At 45.3% G+C, this 26,197-nt stretch overlaps 1 protein-coding gene across 1 annotated transcript in view; it reads right to left on the reverse strand.

The window, feature by feature from the left end:
• Positions 1 to 1,301: 1,301 nt before the first annotated feature.
• Positions 1,302 to 26,197, reverse strand: part of LOC114805930 (cyclic nucleotide-binding domain-containing protein 2-like) — a 59,630-nt gene continuing 34,734 nt past the window's right edge. The window contains exons 15-18 of the mRNA XM_039915018.1: positions 24,332 to 24,568; positions 12,544 to 12,678; positions 3,536 to 3,607; positions 1,302 to 1,400 (exon numbers count right to left, since the gene is read on the reverse strand). Of these exons, the coding sequence (XP_039770952.1) occupies positions 1,302 to 1,400; positions 3,536 to 3,607; positions 12,544 to 12,678; positions 24,332 to 24,568 (543 nt within the window). The remainder of the gene's footprint in view (positions 1,401 to 3,535; positions 3,608 to 12,543; positions 12,679 to 24,331; positions 24,569 to 26,197) is intronic.

Below are 26,197 nucleotides of genomic sequence, written 5' to 3' on the forward strand. Positions count from 1 at the left end.
TGGGATGAAGAGGGCAGCCTGCTCTGCCTTAAACTGCTATAATTAGCACGTTTTTGAACGATGGGAACAGCTCCAGTAAATACCGGAGCTAAATAATAATAATGTTGGTATTTGTTAAGCGCTTACTATGTGCCGAGCACTGTTCTAAGCGCTGGGGTAGACATAGGGGAATCAGGTTGTCCCACGTGGGGCTCACAGTTTTCATCCCCATTTTACAGATGAGGGAACTGAGGCACAGAGAAGTTAAGTGACTTGCCCACAGTCACACAGCCGACAAGTGGCAGAGCTGGGATTCGAACTCATGAGCCCTGACTCCAAAGCCCGTGCTCTTTCCACTGAGCCACGCTGCTTCTCCTACACCTTTACGTCTAGAGCCTACAGATCAAAAGAAAAATAAAATGAAATCCTAAAGGACTTCAGTGAGGCATCTTTGTGGTGGTGAATTCTGGCCAGGATTTACACCTTTGGCTGCACCCGGGTCCATATTAAGATGAAGAGAAAGATATATTCACCATTAACATTTTCATTAGTCAGAATTACCTTTATTTCCAAGACACCCCAAATGGCTACAGCCGCCACCCCTGAACAGGCATTCTCCCCATGTTTATAAACTGGTGCGACTTATCTGAGCAGCGACTTAGATGCCAACAACAAAAGAGATTTAGTTTTGCTTTCGACATGAAGCTGAGCTCCTGCACACCTAAGATGGGCCCCACATTTTCTCTCTCCCCCTTCCCCCTCTCTCTTTCCCCTCTCTTTCTCTCTCTCTCCCCCACAACTCTCCTCTCCCTCCCTTCTCTCTTTCTCTCTCTGTCTCTCTCCTCACACCCTCCCCCCTCAATCAATCCTTTGCAAGCTCCTTCCTGGATGGCCTTTTTCCAGCAAAGACTTATTTTATAGAGCCAAAAGTGAATTGGTCCCAGCAACTGAAAGTGCCAATCCCAACCTGCCTTTGCCCTCTGCAGAGACATTTCTTTTATTCTGATTTTCTTTTCATAATTGGAAATCGCTTTATGATGATTTTATGAATTCTGGCACCTCATTGAAATGAAGGCAGAAATGATGCGTTCAGAATTAAATGTACTCTTGCAGTGAAGCATTCAGAGCAAGAGGTGCTGGGGAAAGAAAATCGATCTCTGCCATATTGTCTGCGCGTCAGATATGTAAATATGGAAACCACATCCGATCACCTGCCTGAAGAGCGTTTTGTTCTCTGCGAAGCGCTTCGATTTAAGTCTAAAATTAGGCTCTGACCTCGAGAGGATTTTGTAAAGCTGCCAAAGATCCCGATTTTCACATCACTAAGGCAGCCCATTGAGCAGAAGAGATTTGTACGCCTTCCAGTCGATGTCATCCTGCATCTTTTCTTGCAGCATTTCGTAGGAAGGATAAGGCCGAACCTGGGAAGTACAGACGTTGCCGGTGAAATACACTGTGTAATCTCTATTAGCCGTCCGCAGTTAATCTTACAACTCCAAGTGAGGAGAGGTATAAACGGCTTTCTTGCGGCCGCATCACAGTATCATTGATCACCGGGGCTTGAAATGCGCAGTCGCTCCGAAAAGAAGCAGTAGATAAATACGACTGGACTATTAAACCGTCCGAGGGCTTCGCTTTATACTGATTGTTGAGCTAAAGAGTTTTCCCCTCACCATGTACAGCATACTAATGTGAGGGGAATGCTACAGTTCAGCTCGGAGGAACTGTGGACTTATCACAGAGCTCGAGGATTGGAGAGCTTGAAGGGACCATAAGAGGTTATCTAGTATTTCCCCCGCTGCTTCTGAGCACGGAAACATTTGGGGGAAATTTATAATCATTATGGTATTTATTAAGCATTCACTTTGTGCAGAAGTGCTGGCCTAAATACGGAGGCAGATCGAGGTAATCAGATCTGTCACAGTCCGTGGCCCGTATGGGACTCAAAATACTGGAGATAGGGTGGGCAGGTATCTTAAACTCATCTTGCCGATGAGGAGAGTGAGGCAAAGGCGGGTTATTCATTGTAATACTAAATAATATTTGGGCACCTATATTGTCCAAATAATAATCCCAGCTGGGCCGCTGGTCTGCTGTGTGACCTTGGGCAACTCACTTTACTTCTCTGCGCCTCAGTTAACTTCACTTGTAAAATGGGGATTAAGGCTGTGAGCCCACGTGGGTCATGGACTGTGCCCAGCTTCATTCAGTAGTATTTATTGAGCGCTTACTATGTGCAGAGCACTGTACTAAGCAGTTGGAATGCACAGTTCGATCGATTAGCTTGTATCTACTCCAGTGTCTAGTACAGTGCGTGGCACGTAGTAAGCACGTAATAAATACCATTAAAAAATTAATAGCTATATTTATAAAGTGCTTTCACTGTGCTAAGGTCTGGGATAGATGCAGGGCTATCATTTTGGACGCTGCCCTAGTCCCGCATGGGGTTCCCAATCCATTTTATCCCTATTTTACAGATAAGGAAACTGAGGCACAAAAAGGGACTTGTCCACAGGCACCCAACAGGCCAGTGGCAGACCAGAGACTAGAATCTGGCTTGCCAGAGAACTGAAATGACTTGCCCAAGGTTACACGGCAACCAAGCGGTGGAGACGGGATGAGAACCAAGATCCTTCTGACTCCCAGGCCTGGGCTATATCCTCTACGCTTCAGAGAAGCGGCGTGGCTCAGTGGAAGGAGCACGGGCTTAGGAGTCAGAGGTCATGGGTTCGAATCCCGGCTCTGCCACTTGTCAGCTGTGTGACTGTGGCCAAGTCAATTAACTTCTCTGTGCCTCAGTTACCTCATCTGTAAAATGAGTATTAAGACTGTGAGCTCCACTTGGGACAACCTGATTACCCTGTATCTCCCCCAGCGCTTAGAACAGTGCTCTGCACATAGTAAGCGCTTAACAAATACCAACATCATTATTATTCTCTGTGCCTCAGTTACCTCATCTGCAAAAATGGGGATTAAAAAACGTGAGCCCCACGTGGGACAATCTGATTATCCTGCATCTCCCTCAGCACTTAGAACGGTGCTCTGCACATAGTAAGCGCTTGACAAATAGCATAATTATTAATTATTATTGCACCACATCGCTTCCCTCTGGCCAGTTCCGTCAAGGCCCCACAGAGGGGAGGCGAGGGTAATGGTAACAAGCAGCAGGTGAAGAAGGAAAGAGGGAAAGGAGGAAAGTCAACAATAAGGGGATGATCCTTCTGGGACAGGTGATTCCCTCACAGCTTGGCCCAGACCAACTCCTTACAACCAGTAATGAAAGGCTGGATGAAAAAGAGTAGGCAGCCCTCTAGATTGTCAACTCCCTCTACACTGAAAGCTCCGTGTGGGCAGGGAATGTGTCTGTTTATTGTTACGTTGTACCCTCCCAAGCAGTCAGTACAGTGCTCTGCACAGAGTAAGCGCTCAATAAATACGATTGACTCGGGCCCAGGTGAAGAGCAGGAGTGTTCTCAGAGCCAGACAGAGTAACGCCCCTCTCCGAGCCCGAAAGAGCACGGCTCGGATGGGAATTAGCAATACAACCCTAAATTACCTTCGCGGCAGTAACGCTGCCGTGCTTATGGAGTAGCCTGCAGTTTCGGTTACCTCTGATGGAGAAATAAACCTGGAATTGTGGGAAATCATTACCCACACGGTAATGAAGTCTCATTGATTTTTAATCCACATCCTCACTTACAGTAAGCGAATGCAGTTTGATTTTCCATAAGCGAAAGCTGAAGAGGGTACCTATTAACTAACCACCACCTAATATTAAAGGTTGTGTTTAATAGGGCACAACATCAGTTTAGTTACACGCCCTCACTCCTTAAATAATGGTGGTATTTGTGGTATTGGTTAAGCGCCTAGTATGTGCCGAGCACTGTTCTAAGCGCTGGAGTAGATACAAGGTAATCAGGGTGTCCCACGTGGGGCTCACAGTCATAATCCCCATTTTACAGATGAGGTAACTGAGGCACAGAGAAGTTAAGTGACTTGCCCAAAGTCACACAGCTAAGTGGCAGAGCTGAGATTAGAACTCACAACTTCTGACTCCGAAGCCCGTGCTCTTTCCACTAAGCCACGCTGCTTCTCTAAGGGATTTCGGCCTTAAAGGGATTTCGGCCGCCAGACCATTCATTCAGTCATATTTATTGAGCACCTACTGTGTGCAGAGCACTCTATCAAGGTACGCAGAAGGGAGTAGGAGATGAGGAAGAGTGGGGCTCAGTCTGGGAAGGCCTCTTGGAGGAGGTGGGCCTTCAGTAAGGCTTTGAAGGCGGAGGGAATGATTGTCATTTTATCTCTGCCTCTGGGTGCCTTGCATTAGTGGACTGGGGAGAGTTTGCAAAGAATCCCTATATTCTGTACCTGAAATTATTGTTTGAAAAGATGAACATTTTCACAGTACATCACTTCTAAATATGCTACTTATAGGAATCAGTAGGGGATGAAGCTGTTAATTTTGCCTAATTCCAGTTGCCTTTGTGAATAATAATGATAATATCAACAACTGTGGAATTTGTAAGGGCTTACTATGGGCTGAACACTGTATAAAGTGCCGGGGAAAATTAAATGCAATCTAATCGGGCACAGTCCCTGTCCCGCACGGGGAACTGGCTGGAGAGATGGATGGTGCCTATTTGTATTGATGTCTGTCTCCCTGCCTCTAGAATGTGAGCTCGTCGTGGGCAGGGATTGTCACTGTTTATTGTTCTGTTGTTCTTTCCCAAGCACTTAGTGGGCCAGACACTCTACTAAGCGCTGGGGCAGATACGAGCAAATTGGGTTGGTCACAGTCCTTGTCCCACATGGGGCTCACAGTCTCAATCTCCATTTTACAGATGAGGTAACTGAGGCACAGAGAAAGGAAGTGATTTCCCCAAGGTGACACAACAGACAAGTGGAGCAGGATCAGAACCCATGACCTTCTGACTCCCAGGCCCGTGCGCTATCCACTTTGTCGTGCTGCTTCTGGTCTGCCAGATGTGAAGGGAAAGGGATGTGAGCAAGAGGTCAACCTTGTATTTACCCCGGTGCTTAGAACCGTGCTCGCCACATAGTAAGCGCTTAACGAAAACCATCATTATTAAGAGGTCGAAGACAAGAGAGTGGAGGTGAGGCAAAGAGAGTCGGTTGGGATCAGAGCCAAGTATGCGTGCTGGGCCGTAGTTGGAAAGTTGGATAACGATAGCGGGGAGAGAGCCGACTGGGGGTCTCAAAGCCGAACGGGGAGAGATTGGGGATCTCAAAGCTGAGGAGTTTCTCCTTGATGTGAAATATGGGGTTTTTTGAGGAGTGGGGAGACGTGTGCAGAATGACTTAGAAATTAGCTAACGTTCACTGAGTACTTTGGTATATAAGTATCTTAAAGGAAGGCTAAATAGAAATAGTGTAATAATTCTGTAACGATAAAAAAAAGCACCATGAAATGTTTTCCAGACCCCGAAAAGGTGTTTGGCTGTTGCCGTTAGAGCTTAGTCCTCCAAGACGGTTGTCTCCTGATGGCATATAAGAGCCCCTCCCAGCCCATATCCTATTATTCATCACTTATTAATGTTGCCCTCTTGCAGGGCAACGCTCCTTTCATGTGAAAAGATCCAAACTGCTTTACAAATTTCGATGGGTATTAAGTAATTCCTGCCTACATTCTTTAAATGCCACTTGCCCTGCGGGCCGCATTCTGCGACGTAGCTAACCATGCGGTGCAAGAGCGAGGAAGGCCAGAAGGAAAACAACGACAAATCCAATTGAGATGGGATTAACCGCCTTGGAATTTGGCCTGGAAATCGGATCCGCGGTCTCACTCCTGCATAAAATGGCCGGTGTTAATGCCACTTAGGCCTGAAGGCCTCGGTTTTACACCGCTGCCGGGAAAGGATTCGTTCATTCGTTCAATCGTATTTAATGAGCCCTTGCTGTGTGCAAAGCACTGTACTAAGTGCCTGGGAGAGTAAAATATAACGACAGACACGTTCCTGCCCACAACGAGCTCACAGTCGAGGGGGGCAGACAGATATTAATGTAAATAAATTGATCGATAGATAAATTACATACACAGAGATATAGAAATATGTGCTGCGGGGATGGGAGGAAGGATGAATTAAGGAGCAAGTAAGAGTGTGCAGAAAGGAGTGGGAGGAGAGGAGAGCTTGGATAGGGAAGACTTTTTGGAGGAGATGTGCCTTCAGTAAGGTTTTGAAGTCGGGGAGAGCAATTGTGTGTCCGATATGAGGAGGGAGGGCATTCCAGGCTGGAGGTAGGATGAGTTCAGCTGGCAAGGGAACCCACTCCCCGATACACCCCTCTATCTCCTGCTGTCCCACCTTCATCTTCTCTTGTTGTATTGTTGTCATCCGTAATGTCTGAGCATGGGTCAGAAGCAGCGTGGCCTAGTGGAAAGAGTTCAGGCCCGAGTGTGAGAAGGACCTACATTCTAATCACTTGTCTGTTGTGTGATCTTGGGCATAGTTACTTGGACTCAGTTTCTTGGCCCTCAGTTACCCCATCTGTAAAATGGGGATTAAGACTGGAGCCTCACTGTGGGACAGGGACTGTGTCCAACCCAACAACCTGGTATCTACCCCAGTGCAGAGGAACAGTGCCCGGCATATAGTAAGTGCTTAACAACTACCTTTTTTTTTTTTTTTAAAAAAAAAAAAAGGTACTTGGCCAAAATCCGGAAACCTACCTCACAGGGATGCTGGGGGCAGCAAATTAAAATAACTAATGTAAGGTGCTTTGACAATAAATGCACCAAGTAGAAATGCAGAAGCAGCATGGATAGAGCATGGGCCTGGGAGTCAGAGGATCTGGGTTCTAATCCCAGCTCCACCATGTATGGCTGCTTGGTGGCCTTGGCCAAATCACTTCATTTCTGCCTCAGTTCCCTCATTTGGAAAATAGTGATTAAATCCTACTCTCCCTCCTACTTAGACTGTGAGCCCCATATGGGACAGGGACTGTGTCCAACCTGATGAACTTGTATCTACCCCAGCCTCTAAAACAGTGCCTAACACATAGTAAGCACTTAATAAATACCATAAAATACAAACAAAAATGTAGGATTTTTTGTTAATGGCATTTGTTTAGTGCTTACTATGTGTTAGGCACTGTTTTAGAGGCTGGGGTAGATACAAGTTCATCGGGTTGGACACAGTCCCTGTCCCACGTGGGGCTTCCATTCTCAATCTCCATTTTAGAGATGAGGTAACTGAGGCCCAGCAAAGTGACTTGGCCAAGGTCACACAGCAGACGAGTGACAGATCCGGGGCTAGAACCCGGCTTCTTCTGACTCGATTTCTCAGTCCTCCGGGGCTGGGCTGTGGCGTTTCCCCACCTACGCTGCGCATCTCTGCCCTCCCCCACCTTAGGACACGTCCGGGTTCTCTCCGGGAGCTCTTTCACAGCTCCCCAGCAGAGCCACCCAGTGTGTCCGGCCTGGCCCGAGAACAGCCCCTGTGTCTTTGTCTGACTCCCAGTACCTGTCCTTGTCCACTGTAAAGACCCAGAACGATATCTTGCCCACTCATATAAAGCATCTTTTCCCCACACACAAGGGTAGATCCAGACCAGCTGTTGGGAAAGGACAAGGTAGCGGTAGTGACATAGAAGTCGCAGCTGACACCTCGTGGAAAAAGCATAGGATTGGGAGGGAGGAGATCTAGGTGTTGATCTCAGGTCTGCCTTTAGCCTGCTCTATAACCTCAGCCAAATCACTTAACCTCTCTGAGCCTCAATTTCCTCATCTCTAAAACGTTATGGATATACCTGCTCCCTCCCTCTTAGACTGTGAGCCCCATATGGGATGGGGACAGTGATTGCATTATATTGTTATTACCCCAGCACAGCACTCTGCAAAAGATAAGCACTTATAATTGCCATAATTATTTTATAACACCAGCCCTCAATGAAGACCCCCCCCCCCCCGATAAGCTTGATGGAGAATGATCCAGCTTAAAGAGCAAAGGCCCGTGAGTCAGGAGCCCTGGGTTCTAATCCCAGCCCTGCCATGGGCCTGCTGGGTGAACTTGGGCAAATCTCTCAACATCTCTATGCCTCAGTTTCCTCCCCTGCAAAAAGGGATAAAATACTTGTTCTCCTCTCTCTGAGACTGTATGCCCCAGGTGAGACAAGGACTGTGCCCAAACGGTCTTAGGGACCTCTTAGCACAGTGCTTGGCAGGTAGTTGTTATTAAAATGACTCCTGAATAGATGCCATCATTATAATAAATCAGGCATTTAAACTAGGAGCACAATTGATGAGATTTGAGCAGAGGTATCTGGATCGTGACTACCTGTTGTATCTGTAGGAAGATGATTAGTACCTGTCTTGGAGGGTCTCAGCTCTGTCCCATCAAATCATCAATCCCCATCTCCAACTCCCAACTGGGTTACTTTCTAATTCTTTAGAGAAATGTGTCTGACTCTATTCCTGCGTGCTGCATCACCCCTGTACAAGGGATGAGAAAGTAGGGCCTGGGCTGGGATCCTCCCAGCTCTGATTCTGTTGGAACGGACAATTAAGCATTAAAGAAGACCATGGAATTAGTGATCCTGGTAAATTCCCAGCTATCTAAGGACAAAGAGATAGCACCAAGAGGTCTTTATCAGTTGGAAAGGAGGGCAGTGTTCTTTCCCTTTTTTAAGTTATATTCCCTGAGGGGCATAATCGATCTCAGAATCATCATTTTGACGTTATTAGAATTGTTATTTTTTTTATTTGCATGGAAAATTTTCCTTAGAGAAGCTGTTTTCATCTGTGGGGTTCTTTTTCCTTCTGCAGGAAAAAAAAAACATTTAAATTCATGATGAAAGAGGGTGTACACTTAGATGATTTCTTTAGAGTCATGCTGTTTATCTACATACAATTTTTAAGTAAGAACCCTGTCAACTTGGTTCTTTCTCCAACTAATCAAGTCAGTACATTCCGGGAAAAGGCTGGGACAGATTTATGAACACTCGTAGTCATGTGGAAGATTTAAGAACACATCAAGGTTGGGTTCTACAGGAGGATTATAAATGGCAACTGCCTTACTACAGTGTGTATTTGTAATATCCTTGGATTGAAACCAGTGGGAGGAAAAAAATCTTGCTTTTAAACTTTCGCTTCTATAGAAGGTTTGGCTACTTGGGTGTTTTGGTAGTATGGCAGGGCGGCAAATCCCTGAACGATAATAATAACAACTGTGGTATATGTTAAGTGCTTACCATATGCTGTGCCCTGTACTAAATGCTGGGGTAGATACAAGATAATCGGGTCGGACAGTCCCTGAACCACATGGGGCTCACAGTCTAAGTAGGAGGGAGAAGAGGTATTGAATCCCCATTTCACAGTAGGGGAAAACTGAGGCACAGAGAAGTCACACAGCAGACGAGTGGCCCAGCGGGGATTAGAGCCCGGATCCTCTGACTTTCAGACCCACCCTCTTTGCACAAGGCAAGGATGCTTACTTAAGGGAGATTCACCTCAAGTCGCCTCTGTGAGTGCCTGGCTTTCAACTCCTCCTCCGGAGTCTCCCCCATCATTGGCATTAAAATGACGCACTTACGTCCACCACCCCTAAACCCTTGGATACTCACCCTACCCCAACAGCTCTTATTTATCTTCACACTTGGTCGCCTCCCCTACCTGTAATCGATTTTCATTCCTTCTGCTAGACCGTAAGCTCCCTGATGGCAGGGATTGCGGCTGCGTTTTCCCTGAACTGCTTAGTGCAGTTCTGTGCACAAAGTAAGCACTCACTAAATACCATTGATGGATGGATTGATCGATTAATCGTGAGGTATTGTCCCAAGTGCTGGGGGAGATAGAAGGCGTACAGTCTGATATTCCAGGCTTGTTGCCGGGATTATAGTTTATGACCCCTCTGGTCGTCTGGTGAAATATCACTGGACTGACTGCTTCTGCTGTTTATGAAGATTTTGCCCTCCTGGTTGGTCTGCTGGAAAGAACTCTCCTCTGGGTATCAGGAGACTGGGATTCTCATCCCAATTCTACTGGTAGCTGGCTAATGTTGGCAAAGATCAAATGTGCATTTCACCCTGCACTGCATCCCTGCCCAACCGCTTTCATGTTGCACCCCGTGTCCCACCAGGATCGGGGTTGGGAGAGGGTGCGAGGCCCTGCCCAAGCCACTCGCCCTAAAATAAACTCCCGAAGTCTCAAGACCAAAGCTCGTCCGTTTTTCCTGATGGGAGTCTTGAGCAGCAGTGGATGAAAGTTCCTCAGAACCTGAAATGTCCATGGAAACATCAATTGGCTCCCTCTGGCCTTTCTGTTTTCATCTCCTGCAAACCTAGCTTGTGTTTTTTGCTTCTCCCGAGCAAGTTTCTGAGTATCCTGTACTCTCAACTCTCCTTCTGCTGACCCACTGTTCGGCCATGGTGCTCTCCCTGCTTTCAAAGCTTTTCGAAAAGCTACCTCCTCCCAGGAGGCCTTCCCAACCTCATCATCCTTGGCTCGATTTCCCCTTATCAAGGGGAGAATGGGATAAGCTCCTTGATGGGAGGGACCGTGTCAGACCCTTCTCCTATACGTTTGCCATGAACCTGGTACTGTACTGGGCTCCACCCCCAGAAGCTCCTTACTTCTGACTGGTAACGATGAGGAAACGAAACCACAACCTTAGCTACACAAGAGAAGATACGTTATCAGAGAATTCAGGTCATCTCTTTCTCCACTTCCCTCTCTCTCTCCCTCCCTCCCCCACAGAACATGGCTCTGAGATGCTGGATATGGCTCCAATCCCTTCACTTTTCCCATGTGTAAAAGAAGGATGATCCTTGCTCTTTGTTTGATAGCATAGCCATAGATGTGTTTGGAACACCTGTTGTGTACAGAGGAAGTGAGTTCTGCTATTGCACATAGTTCAGTCAAATAGTGTCCTTCGGGGGGGGATGGTTCTTTTGAGTTATTTTTCATATTTTGGAGGCTGTCACTGTGACCATAGAAATATATTTCCCTTCAGACTTTGTAGTATGTCACTATGTTTTTGCAGGTAGAAAAGGGATAAAGATGGTGAAGAGCAAATAGGAAGATGGAGTTTTACTTCTAGCAGTTCTCTATAATGTATGAAACATCAGAATGCATAGATACCATCTACTTTATGGTTGAAAATGTGCCCCCCATCCAAACCCTCCAGACAAAGTACGTATTTGCCAGCCAAATGCTTGCCCAAAAGTTCCACCTCTTTGGTCTCCCAGGTATTTCAATCCTAGGTCTGCTAATAATAGTGTTTTTAATGAGCTGTGAACTGGCAATCAATCTAATGTCAAATTTTTCCTTGGCTGTTTTTTCATTTCCTTATTCCTTTTTATGAGGTTGGTTATACTATTTGATTTCTCATTAAGCTTTATTTTTATATAGGTTTATTTTATGGCTCCTCCTTATTGCCAAGTCTCCCTTGCCACAGTTTAAGTAAAAGGTGCAGACCCTCTCCGCAACAGCTTATTTTATTTATGGCTGTGTTTATATACCTCTCAATCATTAGTAGCCCATTGATGTTTATTGTTGAGCGTGAACTGGAAGAAGCCTTCTGCTCTGACCCATTCACTAACTGGTGGGCTTTTTATGGACATCACGGATTTTTAAGTCATGGGCTCGTCAGTCTTTAGGCAAAGAAATTTCCAATAAAAATTTCCGTATTTTTCCAACTATAAAATTTCCAAACTGTGTCCGTCTGTGGCCTCCGGGTGAGTGGGTCTAATAAAATTGGAAACAAATTTGCATTATGCATTTATTGGCTCTATGGTTTCTACCTTAACAGTCGGGTATTCTGTAACTTAATCCCGGCCGACTGGCCGGTTTCAGAAAGAGGAAGCATAAATTTAGGGGGAGTCCCTGACAACAGGGAGGCATGGTGGGATATCTTCCATAGTTATAAAGTTTCTCACCCGTCACTTTGGTGGACTGGAATCTGATAACAAATAACATTATTATTGTTATTATTAAGCACTTACTATGCGTCAGGCCTTAAGCACTGGGCTGGATACAAGCAAATCAGTTTGGACAGAGTCCCTGTCCCAAGTGGGGCTCGAGGTCTCAGTCCCCATTTTACAGATGAGGTAACTGAAGCACAGAGAAGTGAAGTGACTTGCCCAAGGCCACAAAGCAGGCAAATGACAGAGCTAAGGTTGGAACCCATGGCTTTCTGACTCTCAGGCCGGTCCTCTGTCCACAACGCCTGCTGCTTCTCTGCTTCTCTGATCCCCAGAAACTCTCTCTCGTGGAATCCGTAGGAGTGCTCTTAGAACAGTAGAGAGTAAGTGCTTAATAAATACCATTTTAAAAAAGCGTGGAAATAGTGATCTTGCCAGGGGCTCTCTTCCTGCTTGGAATCCTCCCTTAAGGACAGATCACCTCTTAGGGTCCACGCTTCGAAGGAGAGCATTGTGAGGGAGCCAGGGGTGGGCGTCATCTTGTGAATCACGTGCCAACCTCCCAGGAAAATGTTAATGGTGTCCACGGGTCAGGCCCTTTCCTTTCCTCCTCCTAGAAAGCCCCAAACTCTCTAGGCACTTTTGGGGCCTGAATAAAAGAACACCCCAACAAGGAAAACCTACAGCAGAACTCAGCTTCTGGAGATATTGTTCGTCCGTGTGCATCCTGAAGAAGTCCTGTGATATCACGATGCACTCCGCTCCGTCGGAAATGAGGGTCATGCTCGGGGTGTCCTCGTAGACCACATGGGCCAGACCCTGAAACAAAATTGACAGAGTAATGGGAGCAGCTTCTCTCGGATAACTCATTAAAAAATAGGTTGTGTAGGCAGATGAGATTATTATTATTATTGTTATTAATAGTAATAATAACGGTATTTAAGCGCTTATTATGTGCCAGGTACTATACTAAGCAATGGGGTGGATACAAGCAAATTGGGTTAGACAAAGTCATTGTCCCACATGGGGATCACGGTCTTAATCCCTATTTTACAGGTGAGGTAACTGAGGTCCGGAGAAGTGAAGCGACTTGCCCGAGGTCACACAGCAGACAAGTGGCAGAGCCCGGATTAGAACCCAGGTCTAAATTAGCTTCTCTAATTAGTGAAATCAGTGACCCCGTGCCAATGGGAGGAAACAGTTGGGGAGTAGCGGAGTAGCAGTGGAAAGAGCATGAGTCCGCAAATCAAGAGACCTACCTCCTTATGGGCAGGGATCACTTCTACCAACTCTATTGTGTTGTACTCTCCCAGGCGCTTAATACCGTGCTCTGCACACAGTAAGCGCTTAATAAATACCACTGATGGGTGGGCTGGGCCAACGAGTTCCCCATCAACAAGATGAAGGTGATGGCAGGGGTGAGAAATCTCTCTGGCAAGGCCTTCATAAAGAGCACAGTCTTTAGCCTTGCCATTTTATGGCAGGTTGTCACCTCCTTGATGGCAGGGTACTTCTCTACCACCTCCCCCAGGTGCTTAGTACAGTGCCCTACACAGAGTAAGCGCTCAGTAAATACCATTGTCAATCAGTGGTATTTATTGAGTGCTTACTACATTCAGAGCCCTGTAATAAGTGCTTGGGAGAGTACAGTACAACAGAATTAGGAATTAGAAGTTAGGTTCCCTGCCCATAACGAGTTTACAGTCTAGAGGGGGAGACAGACATTAATATGAATGAATTAATATGAATGAATGAGTAATTTATAATGTATAATTCAAATATAAGTGCTACGGAGTTGGGGGTAAGGTGAATATCAAATGTCCACAGGTCACAGATCCAAGTGATAGACGACGCAGAGGGAGAGCGAGCCAGGGTAAAGGGGGTTTTAATCGGGGAAGGCCTCGTGGAGGAGATGTGACCCTAATAATGCTTTGTAGGTGGAGAGAGTGGTGGGCTGGTGTATATGGGGGGGGGGGGGGGAGTTCCGGGCTCAGGGGAGGACGTGGGAAAAGGGTTGGCGCTGAGATGGACGAGATTGGGGCATAGTGAGTAAACTGGCACTAGAGGCACTGGCTGAAGCGGGAGATTGGTGATGTGAGGTAGGATGGGTTGAGCTGATTGCTTTGAAAAGAAAGGAAGAAGATACTTGAGAAGGAGGTATTACGTTGGAGGAGAGGGATTCATCAGCTAATAATAATGGTATTTATCAGGGGCTTCGTGATCTGGCAAGCATTTTATGAAGTCCTGATGTAGGTTCAATACAGTCAGATCAGACACAGTCCCTGTCCTACACGGGGCTCACAGAATACGGAGGAGGGAGAATGGGTATTAAATCCCCATTTGGCAGATGAGGAAACTGTGGCTCAGTGACTTGCCCAGGTAAATGGCAGAGCCGGAATAAAATCTTAAGGCTGTAGAGATAGAATTTCTAATGAAGGTTGAAAACCCCTCTGCTAGGGAAATTACCCAGACTTTAGAATAAAGTTGGTATGTTCACCTTGCTTGATAATGAATGACTTCCACTTTCATATACAGGGCTATTTCAAGCCCACATTTCTATATGTATACAGCCCACTCTTTTTATCTTTTGATTGATGAGAGTAATATAAAAAAAAAACAGCTTCGGAATCTTTGCTGCAGACATTATGAGTGGTTAAATACTCTATTTTTAGGAAAATGTGAAAGCATCATTGAAATAATGGATATGTATTGAGCCTTCCAGAATATCACTTCCTTTATTTAAGCAATTTCCATTCCAACCATAAATGGATGTTTGCTACTGTAGTTCTATAACCTAAGACATCTGTACCTGCAGTGAGAAATAATAGATTTGGTCCCTTCCCGTGTACTATTCCGGGGTGTGTGTGTTGGAAATGGCTTTCATACTGTGCATTCTTTTTGTGCCCAGGGTCACCGGTAGTCATCAATGTGTGCATCGTTTTTGTCTTCTTAGGGGAGATTGTTAAACCATTTTGAGCAGCTAGGTAATTACCGATAATTCCTAAAGCAATTTTTGTACATCTCATTCATCTCCTGCTTCCTAAAGCTTCTTGAAACCCGATATGTAAAGCCTCATCTTGCTTTTCAAAGCAAATAATTGAGAAAGACAGAGCAGATTTGAGGTCCAGAACATTTGGAACTTTGGATTGAAGTTCTGAGAGCAAAGACAGCTCTTGTAGAAGAGGGCGAAGCGAGAAATAGAGGCGGAGCTACAACATGACCCCCTATTTTTAAGAATATGATTCATTGTTGAGTTTGGGGTATTGGCACTGAATGATGCATTGATTTTCTCGTTTTGGAACTCCAGATGCTGTTCAAGAACGATATTGAGACAGGTGTTTTTTTGTTTTGGGTTTTTTCGTATGTGCGTTTAACTGCTCAATATGTGCCGGGCATCGTACTGAGGACTGAGGTTGATACAAGATAATCAGATTGGACCCAGTCCATGTCCCACATGGGGCTTCCAGTCTTGGCATTTTACAGATGAAGTAACTGAAGCCCAGAGAAGTTAAGTGACTGGCCCAAAGTCACACACTTTGCAAGTGGAAGAGCTGGGATTAGAACCCAGGTCCTTCTGACTCCTAGGTCCGTGCTCTATCTACTAGGCCATGCTGCTTCTCTTTTAAAGATAACCTACCACGAAGTCTACTGCACTTGGTCCCCAGCGGTGTAAATAATAATGTTGGTATTTGTTAAGCGCTTACTATGTGCAGAGCACTGTTCTAAGTGCTGGGGGAGATACAGGGTAATCAGGTCATCCCATGAGAGGCTCACAGTTAATCCCCATTTTACAGATGAAGTAACTGAGGCACAGAGAAGTGAAGTGACTTGCCCACAGTCACACAGCTGAGAAGTGGCAGAGCCGGGAGTCGAACCCATGATCTCTGACTCTGAAGCCCAGGCTCTTTCCATTGAGCCACGCTGTAAACTAGACTCCTAGTTCTGTTCATCCAGGTAATAATAGTAATTGTGGTGTTCGGTGCATACTTTGTGCCAAGGACTGTACTAAGTGGTGGGGTAGATAGTTAATTGGGTTGGACCCAGCCCTGTCTCACATAGGGCTCATGATCTTAATCTCCATTTTACAGGTGAGGTAACTGAGACACAGAGAGTTAAATGACATGTCTCAGGTCACATAGGAGAGTGGCAGAGTCCAGATTAGAACCCAAGGCTACTGATTCCCAGGGCGGTGGTCTTACCACTAGGCCATGCTGCTTCTCACTAGGCCATGCTACTTCTCTAACCAAAGACATGTGAGTTTCCAGAGTTGAGAAGACCCAAAATAATAGCTTTCAAAGCCTGAGCCCTCCCAATCCTTCGCCTCCCATCCTCCGGCTAAAATCCTTACTACCTTTCACCTCCACCCTTACGTTGGAGAATTGGCTCCTGTGTATGAGACATTGCCCGTATACTCTCTGCAGTTTGGGCTACCTGAAGTTCTGGTTCTTAAAGAAAGACTTTGTAGAGCGGGAAACGATACAGGAAGAGCCATCAAGGTGATTCGGGGATAGTACTAATAATTACGGTATTTGTTAAGCGCTTACTATGTTCTAGGCCCTGTACTAAGATACAAGCAAATCAGGTTGTCCATCCCCATTTTAGAGATGAGATAACTGAGGCACAGAGAAGGAAGTGACTTGCCCAAGTTCGCACAGCAGTCGCATGGCGGAGCCAGGTTAGAACCCATGACCTTCTGACTCGTGGGGCCGTGCTCCATCCACTTTGCCATGAGCAGCTTTCCTCCCAAAATGATTAGGACCCTTCCAACTGGAAAATGGAGAAACTGAAGTAACATGAAGGTTACTGCGAGGGAGAATGTGGAATTGTTCACCAAATCCCACACACCAGAGTGAAGGACGGGGACTTCTATTTTTAGGAAAATGTGAAAGCGTCATTGAAATAATGGATATGTACTGAGCCTTCCAGAATATCACTTCCTTTATTGAAGCAATTTCCATGAATTCTGAGGGTGGTGAAGTCTGAGGGTGGTGGGTTCGAAATATACACAAGGAAATGCTGCTTCCTCCAGTAAGTGCTGCACATATGGAGTCCATTAGCCCAGGAAGGTGTGCAGGCAGGAAATAGCAGTGGGTTCTAAGAGGGACTTGGATAAATTTGTAGAGGAGAAATTTATGATAGAAGCATGTCAAGCAACACAACTAACGCATTGTTCCTAAAACCATCGCTTGCTCTCTTTCCAAGAGACAGATACTCGGCTGGATGGACTATTCATTTCACCCCATTGAGCGTGTCCTATGTGTTCCTGTGGTGTTATGAAAAAGGAAAACGTAAATGCAGTCATTTTCGTGCAACCGTCTTTTACATTTCCCATTTTGGATAGAAGGCCGTTGCAGAATTAAGGAACGTACTATAAGCAAATACTCTTTATAGGAGCTTCTTCATGAGTACAACTCCCACTTTCTGTTTTAGCAGTGGTATTCACTCATTCAGTAGTATTTATTGAGCGCTTACTATGTGCAGAGCACTGTACTGAGCGCTTGGAATGTACAAATCGGTAACAGATAGAGACAGTCCCTGCCCTTTGACGGGCTTACAGTCTAATCGGGGGAGACGGACAGACAAAAACAATAGCAATAAATCGAATCAAGAGCAATAAATCGAATCAAGGTAGCATTTGTTAAGCGTCTACTTGGTATAGGGCATCATAGTAGTCACTTGGGAAGAACAGAATAAAGAAGTGATAGGTTCGCCATCCACAAGGAACTTATATATTCTAAGGAGCAAGACTAACGAAAACCTTTACAACTAGAGGGGTCAAATTTAGTATAATAATAATAATGATGGTATTTGTTAAGCGCTTACTCTGTGCAGAGCACTGTTCTAAGCGCTGGGGTAGATACAGGGTAATCAGGTTGTCCCACGTGAGGCTCACAGTTAATCCCCATTTTCCAGATGAGGTCAGTGAGGCACCGAGAAGTGACTTGCCCACAGTCACACAGCTGCCAAGTGGCAGAGCCGGGATTCAAACCCATGACCTCCGACTCCCAAGCCCGGGCTCTTTCCACTGGGCCACGCTGCTTCCCTGCTGAGGAGGGTGCAAAGAAGTTCATAAGTGCTAGAAATGGCCAAAGGGATGATATGGCTCAATGGACCGAGAAATTAATTGAGAAAGTCTTGTTGGAGCAGGTGGGATTTTAGGAGGAGAAACAGTGTGGCCTAGTGGAAAAAGCACAGTCTGGGCTCCGGACAACCTGGATTCTGATCTGCCACACATCTGCTGTGCGGCCTTAGGTGAGACGCTTCACTTTTCTGTGCCTCGGTTGCCCCATCTGTAAAATGATCCCTTCTAGTTAGACTGTGAGCCCCACGTGGGCCAGGGAGCGGGTCCAACCCAAATGGCTTGTATCTACCGCAGCGCTTCCATCAGTGCCGGGCACATAGTAAGCGCTCAACAAGTACCCTAAAAAATGAAGTCGGTGCTTCTGTGGTGTTCGCCTCAAAATCGCAGTGAGGTATCTGAGGAGATGTCACCTGGCACCCGTCTTCTTTGCTCCCCAGAGAAGAAACTAGTCGAGTCTTAAACGGAGAATAACCCACAGCCTGGCTTCCCGCTAGGAGATAATCGTCCTCCCCGAGCACGCGATGAGCCGAGGTGGCGGCAAAGTGTTTTCGGTTCCGGGGAAATGCATTTATCTTCTAATGACCCCCGTGCACCAGCGTGTTATTCCACTTAGAAAATGGCCTCACCGATGCTGGGAGGAGACATGTAATCACCGCCCTCTAATTGTGGCTGATCGTTAGCCGGTCAGGTTGTTCCCTGAGTTCTGGCTATTTTCAAAATGGAGAGAAATCCGAAGCAGCAGAAGCACATCGCCAATTTCCTCGGCTAACTGCACGGCTAATTTTCTGCAGCGTTCATCTCCGGTGTCCCAGACAGATCCCCGAGAAGTTTAATCGCCGCCGCTTGGAGATGCCACCGTCTCTAAGGCCGGCAAATGCGGGTTGTGGATTTTATGCATCCCGATAAAAGTGAGAGGCAACAAAAGGACCATGATCCACTGCCTCGTATAACTGTGGTATTTATTGAGAGCTTACTTCTGTGCCAGGCATTGTACTAAGCGCTGGGGCGAATACAAGCAAATCAGGTTGGACACAGTCCCTGTCCCACGTAGGGCTCAGTCTCAATCCTCATTTTACAGAGGAGGTAACTGAGGCACTGAGAAGCAAAGTGACTTGCCCAGGGTTGCGCAGCAAACAAGTGGCAGAGATGGGTTTAGAACCCATGACCTTCTGGCTCCCAGGCCTGTGCTCTATCCACTATGCCGTGCTATGCCGAACTATTCCAGGTAGAGTAACTTTAGTGTTATGAATCGCAGCCTGACCTAGTGAAAAGAGCACAGGGCTGGGAGTCAAAGACCTGGTTCCTCTTTCTAGCTTTGCCGCTTGCTTGCTGAATGACCTTGGGTGAGTCATTTAACTTTCCAGTGCCTCCATTTCCTTATCTGTAAAATGGGGATTAAATACGTGTTCTCCTTCCAACTTAGTCTATCACTTATTGTCTATCCACCCCAGAACTTAATGCAGTGTTATGCATATAACACTTAATAAGCAGTAATAATTACGGTATTTGTTAAGTGCTTACTATGTGCCAAGCACTGTTCTGAGTGTAGATACAAGGTAATCATGTTGTCCCACCGGGGCTCACAGTCTTAATCCCCATTTTACAGATGAGGTAACCGAGGCCCAGAGAAGTGAAGTGGCTTGCCCAAGGTCACACAGCAGACAAGTTTGCCACAATTAATATTCCTATGATTTTATAGATTCAGCTCCAACCTTCTGATATCATCGATCAACACTTCATCTACCCAAAAACCCCAATTCAGATAAATAGAAGGAAAGTTTCCCTCTAGATTTTAAGCTTATTATGGGAAGGGAAGGTGCCTACCAGCTCTGTTGTAATGTTCTCTCCCAAGTGCTTAGTACAGTGCCCTGCACACAGTAAGAACTCAATAAATGCAATCGATTGATTAATCAGGACAAGGAATGTTTCCTCTTGGTCGAACTAATATGGATAAAATAAGTGTCTTTGTGGTGGTGGATATAGACATACTTGTCTGTAAGGGGGTGTATATGTATATCATATTCATTCATTCAATAGTGTTTACTGAGCGCTTACTATGTGCAGAGCACTGTACTAAGCGCTTGGAATGTACAATTTGGCAACAGATAGAGACAATCCCTGCCCAGTGACGGGGTCACACTCTAAACGGGGGAGACAGCAAAACAGAACAAAACAAAAACAAGACATCATCATCAAGATAAATAGAATCAAGGAGATGTATACCTCATTAACAAAATAAATAGGATAATAAATAATATATACAAATGAGCACAGTGCTGGGGAGGGGAAGGGGGAAGAGCAGAGGGTGGGGAGGAGGAAAGGAGAGGGGGAGCAGAGGGAAAGGGGGGATCACTGAAGATTTCCACTGAAAGTTGGAGAATCATCCCTTAAAACAGTTCAACAGTGCACAGATGCACAGGGAAGTATCAAACCTCAGCATCTAAACTGGTTATGAAAAGCTACAGAGGTGAACGTGAGGGTAAATGAACGTAAGGGTAACGATAGCAGTAATAGTATTGGTATGTAAGAAGAAATATAAACATGGAGGGGCGCATATCTGCATGCGTTTGGGAAAGCTAACGTCAAATATTTCCCTTGACTAGTATGAATGAGTAATTTCCCAGGATGGATTTGTAGGAACAACTAGCATGGGTGATTTGGGGGGGGAAAACCTTTTATTCTGGCTTCCTGTGGGCTCGCTCTTCACATGGAATGAGCTTCTAGCATGTTTTCTTCTTCAAAGCAGAATAAAAGGGATTAGATCTATTCCATCCTCATTCGCAGGTGTAGTTTGCGTAGGTCGTCTGCTTTTCGATTTTTCTCTATTTAAATCCGCAGATCCTGCTTTCTAGGAGGCACCGATTTGACCTCGATATCCATCTTGCCATAAAGCAAGGGAGAAAAAAGGAAATGAATATTTAGTCATGAAAGGGACTAGAATCCTCAGTGGTAGAATTGTATTTTAAGGATGTTGTCAGATGCTGCTGCGGTGACTACATCGCTCCAGCAACGAGGGGGTCTTTAGAGATTTTCCTCCAGGAGTCTTTTGGGCAGGAAGTCATTAGAAGTCAGAGCAGATCAAGATCATTAATGAGAATCCCAGCCTACCCCAGACAATTCCTGCAATAAATTTATTCACATGATAACCTTCATTTGGAATACTTCAAAGTCTCACTTGCTGAAGTCTATGATTTGTCTGGGAGATCCATTGAGCCCCTTGAGGCCAAACTATTCATTTGACTAAATCAGCATTTTACAGCGTTTCCTGAAACCTGCAGCTTCAGTACTTTAACAGATTTAGCACTGGTCTTTGAGGAGACGTATCCCTACGCTGAAATTCATCTGAGCTTTAGCTGGTCAGTGAAATTAGAAGAGAACATGAGAACGTAAAAAAAAAAATCTTACCGGGTCAGACTGATAAACCCTAGAGTCCGGGATTCCCGCTCTGACCGTGGCAGCGGGCTCGTTGGAGGAAAAGTGTGATGGCTGTCCATCAGCGCTATTCACTATAGTAATGATAATAATAATGGCATTTGTTAAGCACTTACTATGTGCCAGGCTCTGTACTAAATTCTGGGCTGATAGAAGCAAGTTGAGTTGGACACGTCCCCGTCCCACAGTGGGACTTACAGTCTCAATCTGCTTTTTACAGATGAGGTAACTAAGGCCCAGAGAAGTGATGTAACTTGCCCAAGGTCCCAGAGCAGACAAGTGGCAGAATGGGAATTAGAAATCATGACCTTCTGACCGCCAGGCCTGCCTCCATCCACTATGCCATGCTGCTTTATTGAGCCTTGCAGGGTATCGTACTAAGTTATTGGGAGATTTCATTTCGATAAAGTTGGTAGACTCGAGTCCTGTCCTCCAAGATTTAACAATCTAGAGAGGAAGATCAAATAAATTAGGGAGGATAGGTAGGGGAAGCGGCAGGTATAAGGATAATGGGTGGGGTGAGTAGTACCCTGTAAGGCAACACAGAAGAGACGGTAAATGGAGTGAGGAATGAGAGGTTAGTTAGAGAAAGGATCTTGTAGGAGATAGGATTTCAGTAGGACTTTGAAGATGAATAACTAAATGCGTTCAATAGATGTGATTAATTGATTGAAGGATGGGGAGAGTGGTGGTCTGTCAGATAGGAAGGAGGAGGGAATTCCAAGCCCAGAGGGAAGACTTGAGGTAGGGGGTGGCAGCCAGAGAGGTGAGATCAGGGTACCGGGAGTCGGATGGCATTAGAGGAGCAAAGTGTGCGGTGGAGAACTGCAAGATTAGATTGGAGGGGGAGGACTGATGTAGTGCCTCAAAGCTGACAGAAAGGAGTTTCTGTTTGAGGTGGGGATGGATGACAACCATGGGAGGTTTTTGACCAGTGGGGAGACGTGACCTGAATATTTTTTTCTAGAGAAATGATCAGGACAGCAGAGAGAATTATGGATTGAAGTGGGGAGAGACAGAAGGGGGGAGGTCAGCGAGGAAGGCTGATGCAGTAGTTGAGTCATTAGACAACCCAATTATCTTTGTATCTACCCCAGCACTTAGAACAGTGACTGGAACAGAGTAAGCGCTTAACAAATACCATAATTATTATTAAGAGTAAAGTGAAATTGATACATCATCTGATTTTAGGATTTAAGCTTGGACAAGGGCTTTTAATCTATCAAACACTGGTCTATGTGGGGTTTTTTTTGTACTTCACGTTATTTTGTGATTGTAAAACATTCCCAAATCCTGGAGTGGGAATTGGAGAGGGGGGCAGTCCTGGTGGTGGTATGGAAGCCTGAAGGAGGTCGTTTCAGCACAAAAGAAAATCTTCACCCCTCAGGTGGCAGAAAGGAAATTAATTTCCACAGGAAGGCATGCAGGCCAAAAACATCAGTAATTTTAATAAGGGATTGGAAAATTCATCGACAAGAAGTCCAAAATGGATTAATAAAGGAATAAATTGGGAATATTAAATGGTACATCCCTATCGATTGGGGCGAAAATCCAGAAAGGCAGCCATCAAACTGTTCCTCTAAGGGTCTTTTCTTGTCATACTGGAGACAGACCACTGGCTTGGATGGAACGTAGTTCTACTAAATTGGCATTCCTTGTGAACAAGACGCACAACAAGTATGTTTCATGGGTCGTTTGACTGAAAGGAGCCCCGCTATTGATTCAAATCTGGTTGGCATTCACAGGTGAAGATTAAGAAAATAAACCGTTGCTGCTAATTAAGATCACGTTGTCCTCATGGTATTTGAGGGTTTGGAAACTATTTCTTATTTCCCCTCAAGTTGAGATTCCAGAAGCAGTCGTTTGGACCACAGAAAGAGGCACAGTTTTGGAGTTGGGAGACAATATTCCAGGAAAATGTAAATCTGAGTAGTGGTTTCTCTTTCACCTCAGGTTTGGGGTATATGATTTAATTATGTATACCAGGAAACCACTGCAATGGAAAAAAATCCATATCCGGTTGGGTTTTTTCCCCCCTTTAAAGAGACTACCTACATTTCACTCACTTGCCTGGAGGCTCTGAATTTTGCAGTCACATGTTTTTTGACTTTGAGAGCTTTGCTCATCAATTTTCTTTTTTGTTAAAAAGAAGTTTATCTTAAGCACTGGCTAATTACAAGCTGGAGAACACATTTAAGATGATGATAAGGTGACAGTGCGTAGCTTGATGCATTTAACACTATTCCCGAACCTCTTAAAAAAAAAAAAGAAAAAAGAACTACAGAGAGCATTTTAAGGCAAGGTCCTATCTCGGTCTTCGCTTTTTGGCTTCAGGCAATTTCCATGTTAAGCAGCCCTAAGCAAACACATTTGACCTGCAAAAGTTTCTTAACTCTTCACCAAATTGCTGAAAATTGAAACTGCAGATGTCAATAAAAGTCTGCAGAGAAAATCATTTTTATTACAGGCGAAAAAGCTTCAGAATGCTCCAGGCCCTTCGGTCAACCGGTTTGCATAATTCAAATACTTGGAAATCCACAAATAATCCCAACCCAAACTCCGCCTGCAGAAAATAGCCCAGAAAAATCTTCTCTTGCATATTTCCAATACCATATGGCAAATTGCATTTTCCGCCGGCACCGATTTTAACTCCAAGGAATTTGTAATTATATCCAACTAATTAGCTCCATTTATTTTTTTACAGCGCTGCCCTTTCTTTTAAGAGGAAAGGAAGTTCTATCTCTCCCCACTGTGATTATCACTTATTCTATGGGTAATTGTTGTTAGAGGGAAAAGAATTTAAGCCACCATCTAATAAATATGCATGAAATGTGCATCAAATGTAGGCACTGCAAAATCTGCTTTCGTCTGTCTCAGATTTAGACACAGAAACCAGATCGCATATTTTCGCATGTTTAGAATTAAGGCCACCGGGGCCTCAGAATAGACCATACTTACAAAGACGTCGCCAGCTCGGAGCGTTTCAATGTGCATATGTTGGGATAAGGCTGAGTAACCGTCTTTCTTCTTCTTCCCCAGAGTTTCTCTGGTGGTTGAAGCTGTTGCCCGTTTCACGTGGGTGGAAGCTGCCTGCCAAGGGTCTTGTTGATTGTATGGTCTCGCTGAGATCAGGGGCTCCATGTTTTTAGAGGAATCCCCCGTGGTCTGACTCTTCTTATTTCCGGGGTCCCGCTGCTGAAACAGCAACGTCATCCTGGAGTTAATGGAGCTCAAGATGCCTTCTGGAAATTCCCTACCTCTTCCTCTTGTTGCTCCGGCCTAGTGACCTATTGGTAGTAGAAAGGTTACCCCTGGTAGAAATTGTAACCCTCCTGTCCTCAGGGGCAGAATTTCTTCCTCAAGGTGGTGACAAGTTGGCTCCATTTGCGGGACAGGGACTATGCCCAACCTGACAAATCTGTATCTACCCCAGAGCTTAGTACAGTGCCTGGCAGAGAGTAAGTGCTTAACAAATAAGACAATTATTATTGTTATTATAGAGCTTAAATTCTTAATTACCATTTTACAGATGAGGGAACTGAGGCACAGAGAAGGGAAGCGACTAGCCAGGGTCACACAGCGATAAGTGGCGGAGCTGGGATTCGAATCCAGGTCCTTCTGACTCCCAGTCCCCAGCTCTAGCCGGGAGGCCCCACTGCTTCTCTGATGATGCCCCTCAGGGTGAGTTCTGCAACCCTACAGGACTTCCCTTGGGTAATGGACTCCAGGGGTGTCCATATGGAGGTGAGCCCCAAGGGTAATGCCCAGGACTTGCAGCTGAAAGGTTAACAATGGCCAAGTCGGCGGGTTTCACAGTCTGTCTATCCCCGGGTCTGTAAAATACATATATAAATGATTCAGTCAGGGTTAGCCGGGGAGTGCGAGTTTTCCGTTTTTCACTTGAATGGTTCAGGCTGACTCGTTGACATGGGCAAATACTGAGTCCGTAAAAGGTACATATCTGAATATGGATGATAAAATGGGCAGTAGGTGAAAATGTGAGTACAATTGTGTATCTCTATCCTGCACCTGTGTCACCCCATTTGCCCAGAGCAACTTGCTGTCTTGTTGTGTCTTCCGGCATTCAAAAACAACTCTAACCCTTGATGGAAGTCAAACAGATTTTCGTCCATGGAAAAACTGGGGGTTTGCTGGGATCCAGTAAAGAGAAAAATAGTATGTAGTACATCTCAATCGTTTGTCCTGTTCACTGAGTGGGGGTTTATAAAGGGCCATTCTAGCACAAACCCCCATTTTTTTTTTAATGGTATTTGCTAAGTGCTTGACTATGTGTCAGGCACTGTTTTAACCCCTCGGGTAGATACAGGTAATCAGGTTGAACACAATCCCTGTCTCACATAGTTTAAGTCAGAGGGAGGAGGATTTGTTCCTCGTTTTACAGATGAGGTAACTGAGGCACAGAGAAGTTAAGTCATTTGCCCAAGAGAAGTGGCGGAACTGGGATTAGAACCCAGGTCCTCTGACTCCCAGACCTGTTCTCTTTCCACTAGGACATGTTGCTTCTCATTTCTTTCTCCCTTTCGCTGTCGCCAAATCTGGAATCAGAAACTCTCCGCTTTAGGTCAGGCCAGTGTGAAATGGTTGGCCAAAAAAATAAATAAATTCAAGTATAAATCTGAAAAGTGTGTTCTCCAAACATCCGGCAACAGTCATTTTATCAGCTTCCTTCTAGACTGTTATCATTATCGTCATCACGAGGGCTAGGATGTTGTTGTGCTTGAAAATTCTCTTGTAATGATGATGGTAATGATATTTATTAAGCATTTATGAGCAAAGCACTGTGCTAACCACTGGGTAGATATA

This window comes from Ornithorhynchus anatinus, chromosome 20 (genome assembly GCF_004115215.2).
Source record: "Ornithorhynchus anatinus isolate Pmale09 chromosome 20, mOrnAna1.pri.v4, whole genome shotgun sequence".
NCBI classification, from domain to species: Eukaryota; Metazoa; Chordata; class Mammalia; order Monotremata; family Ornithorhynchidae; genus Ornithorhynchus; species Ornithorhynchus anatinus.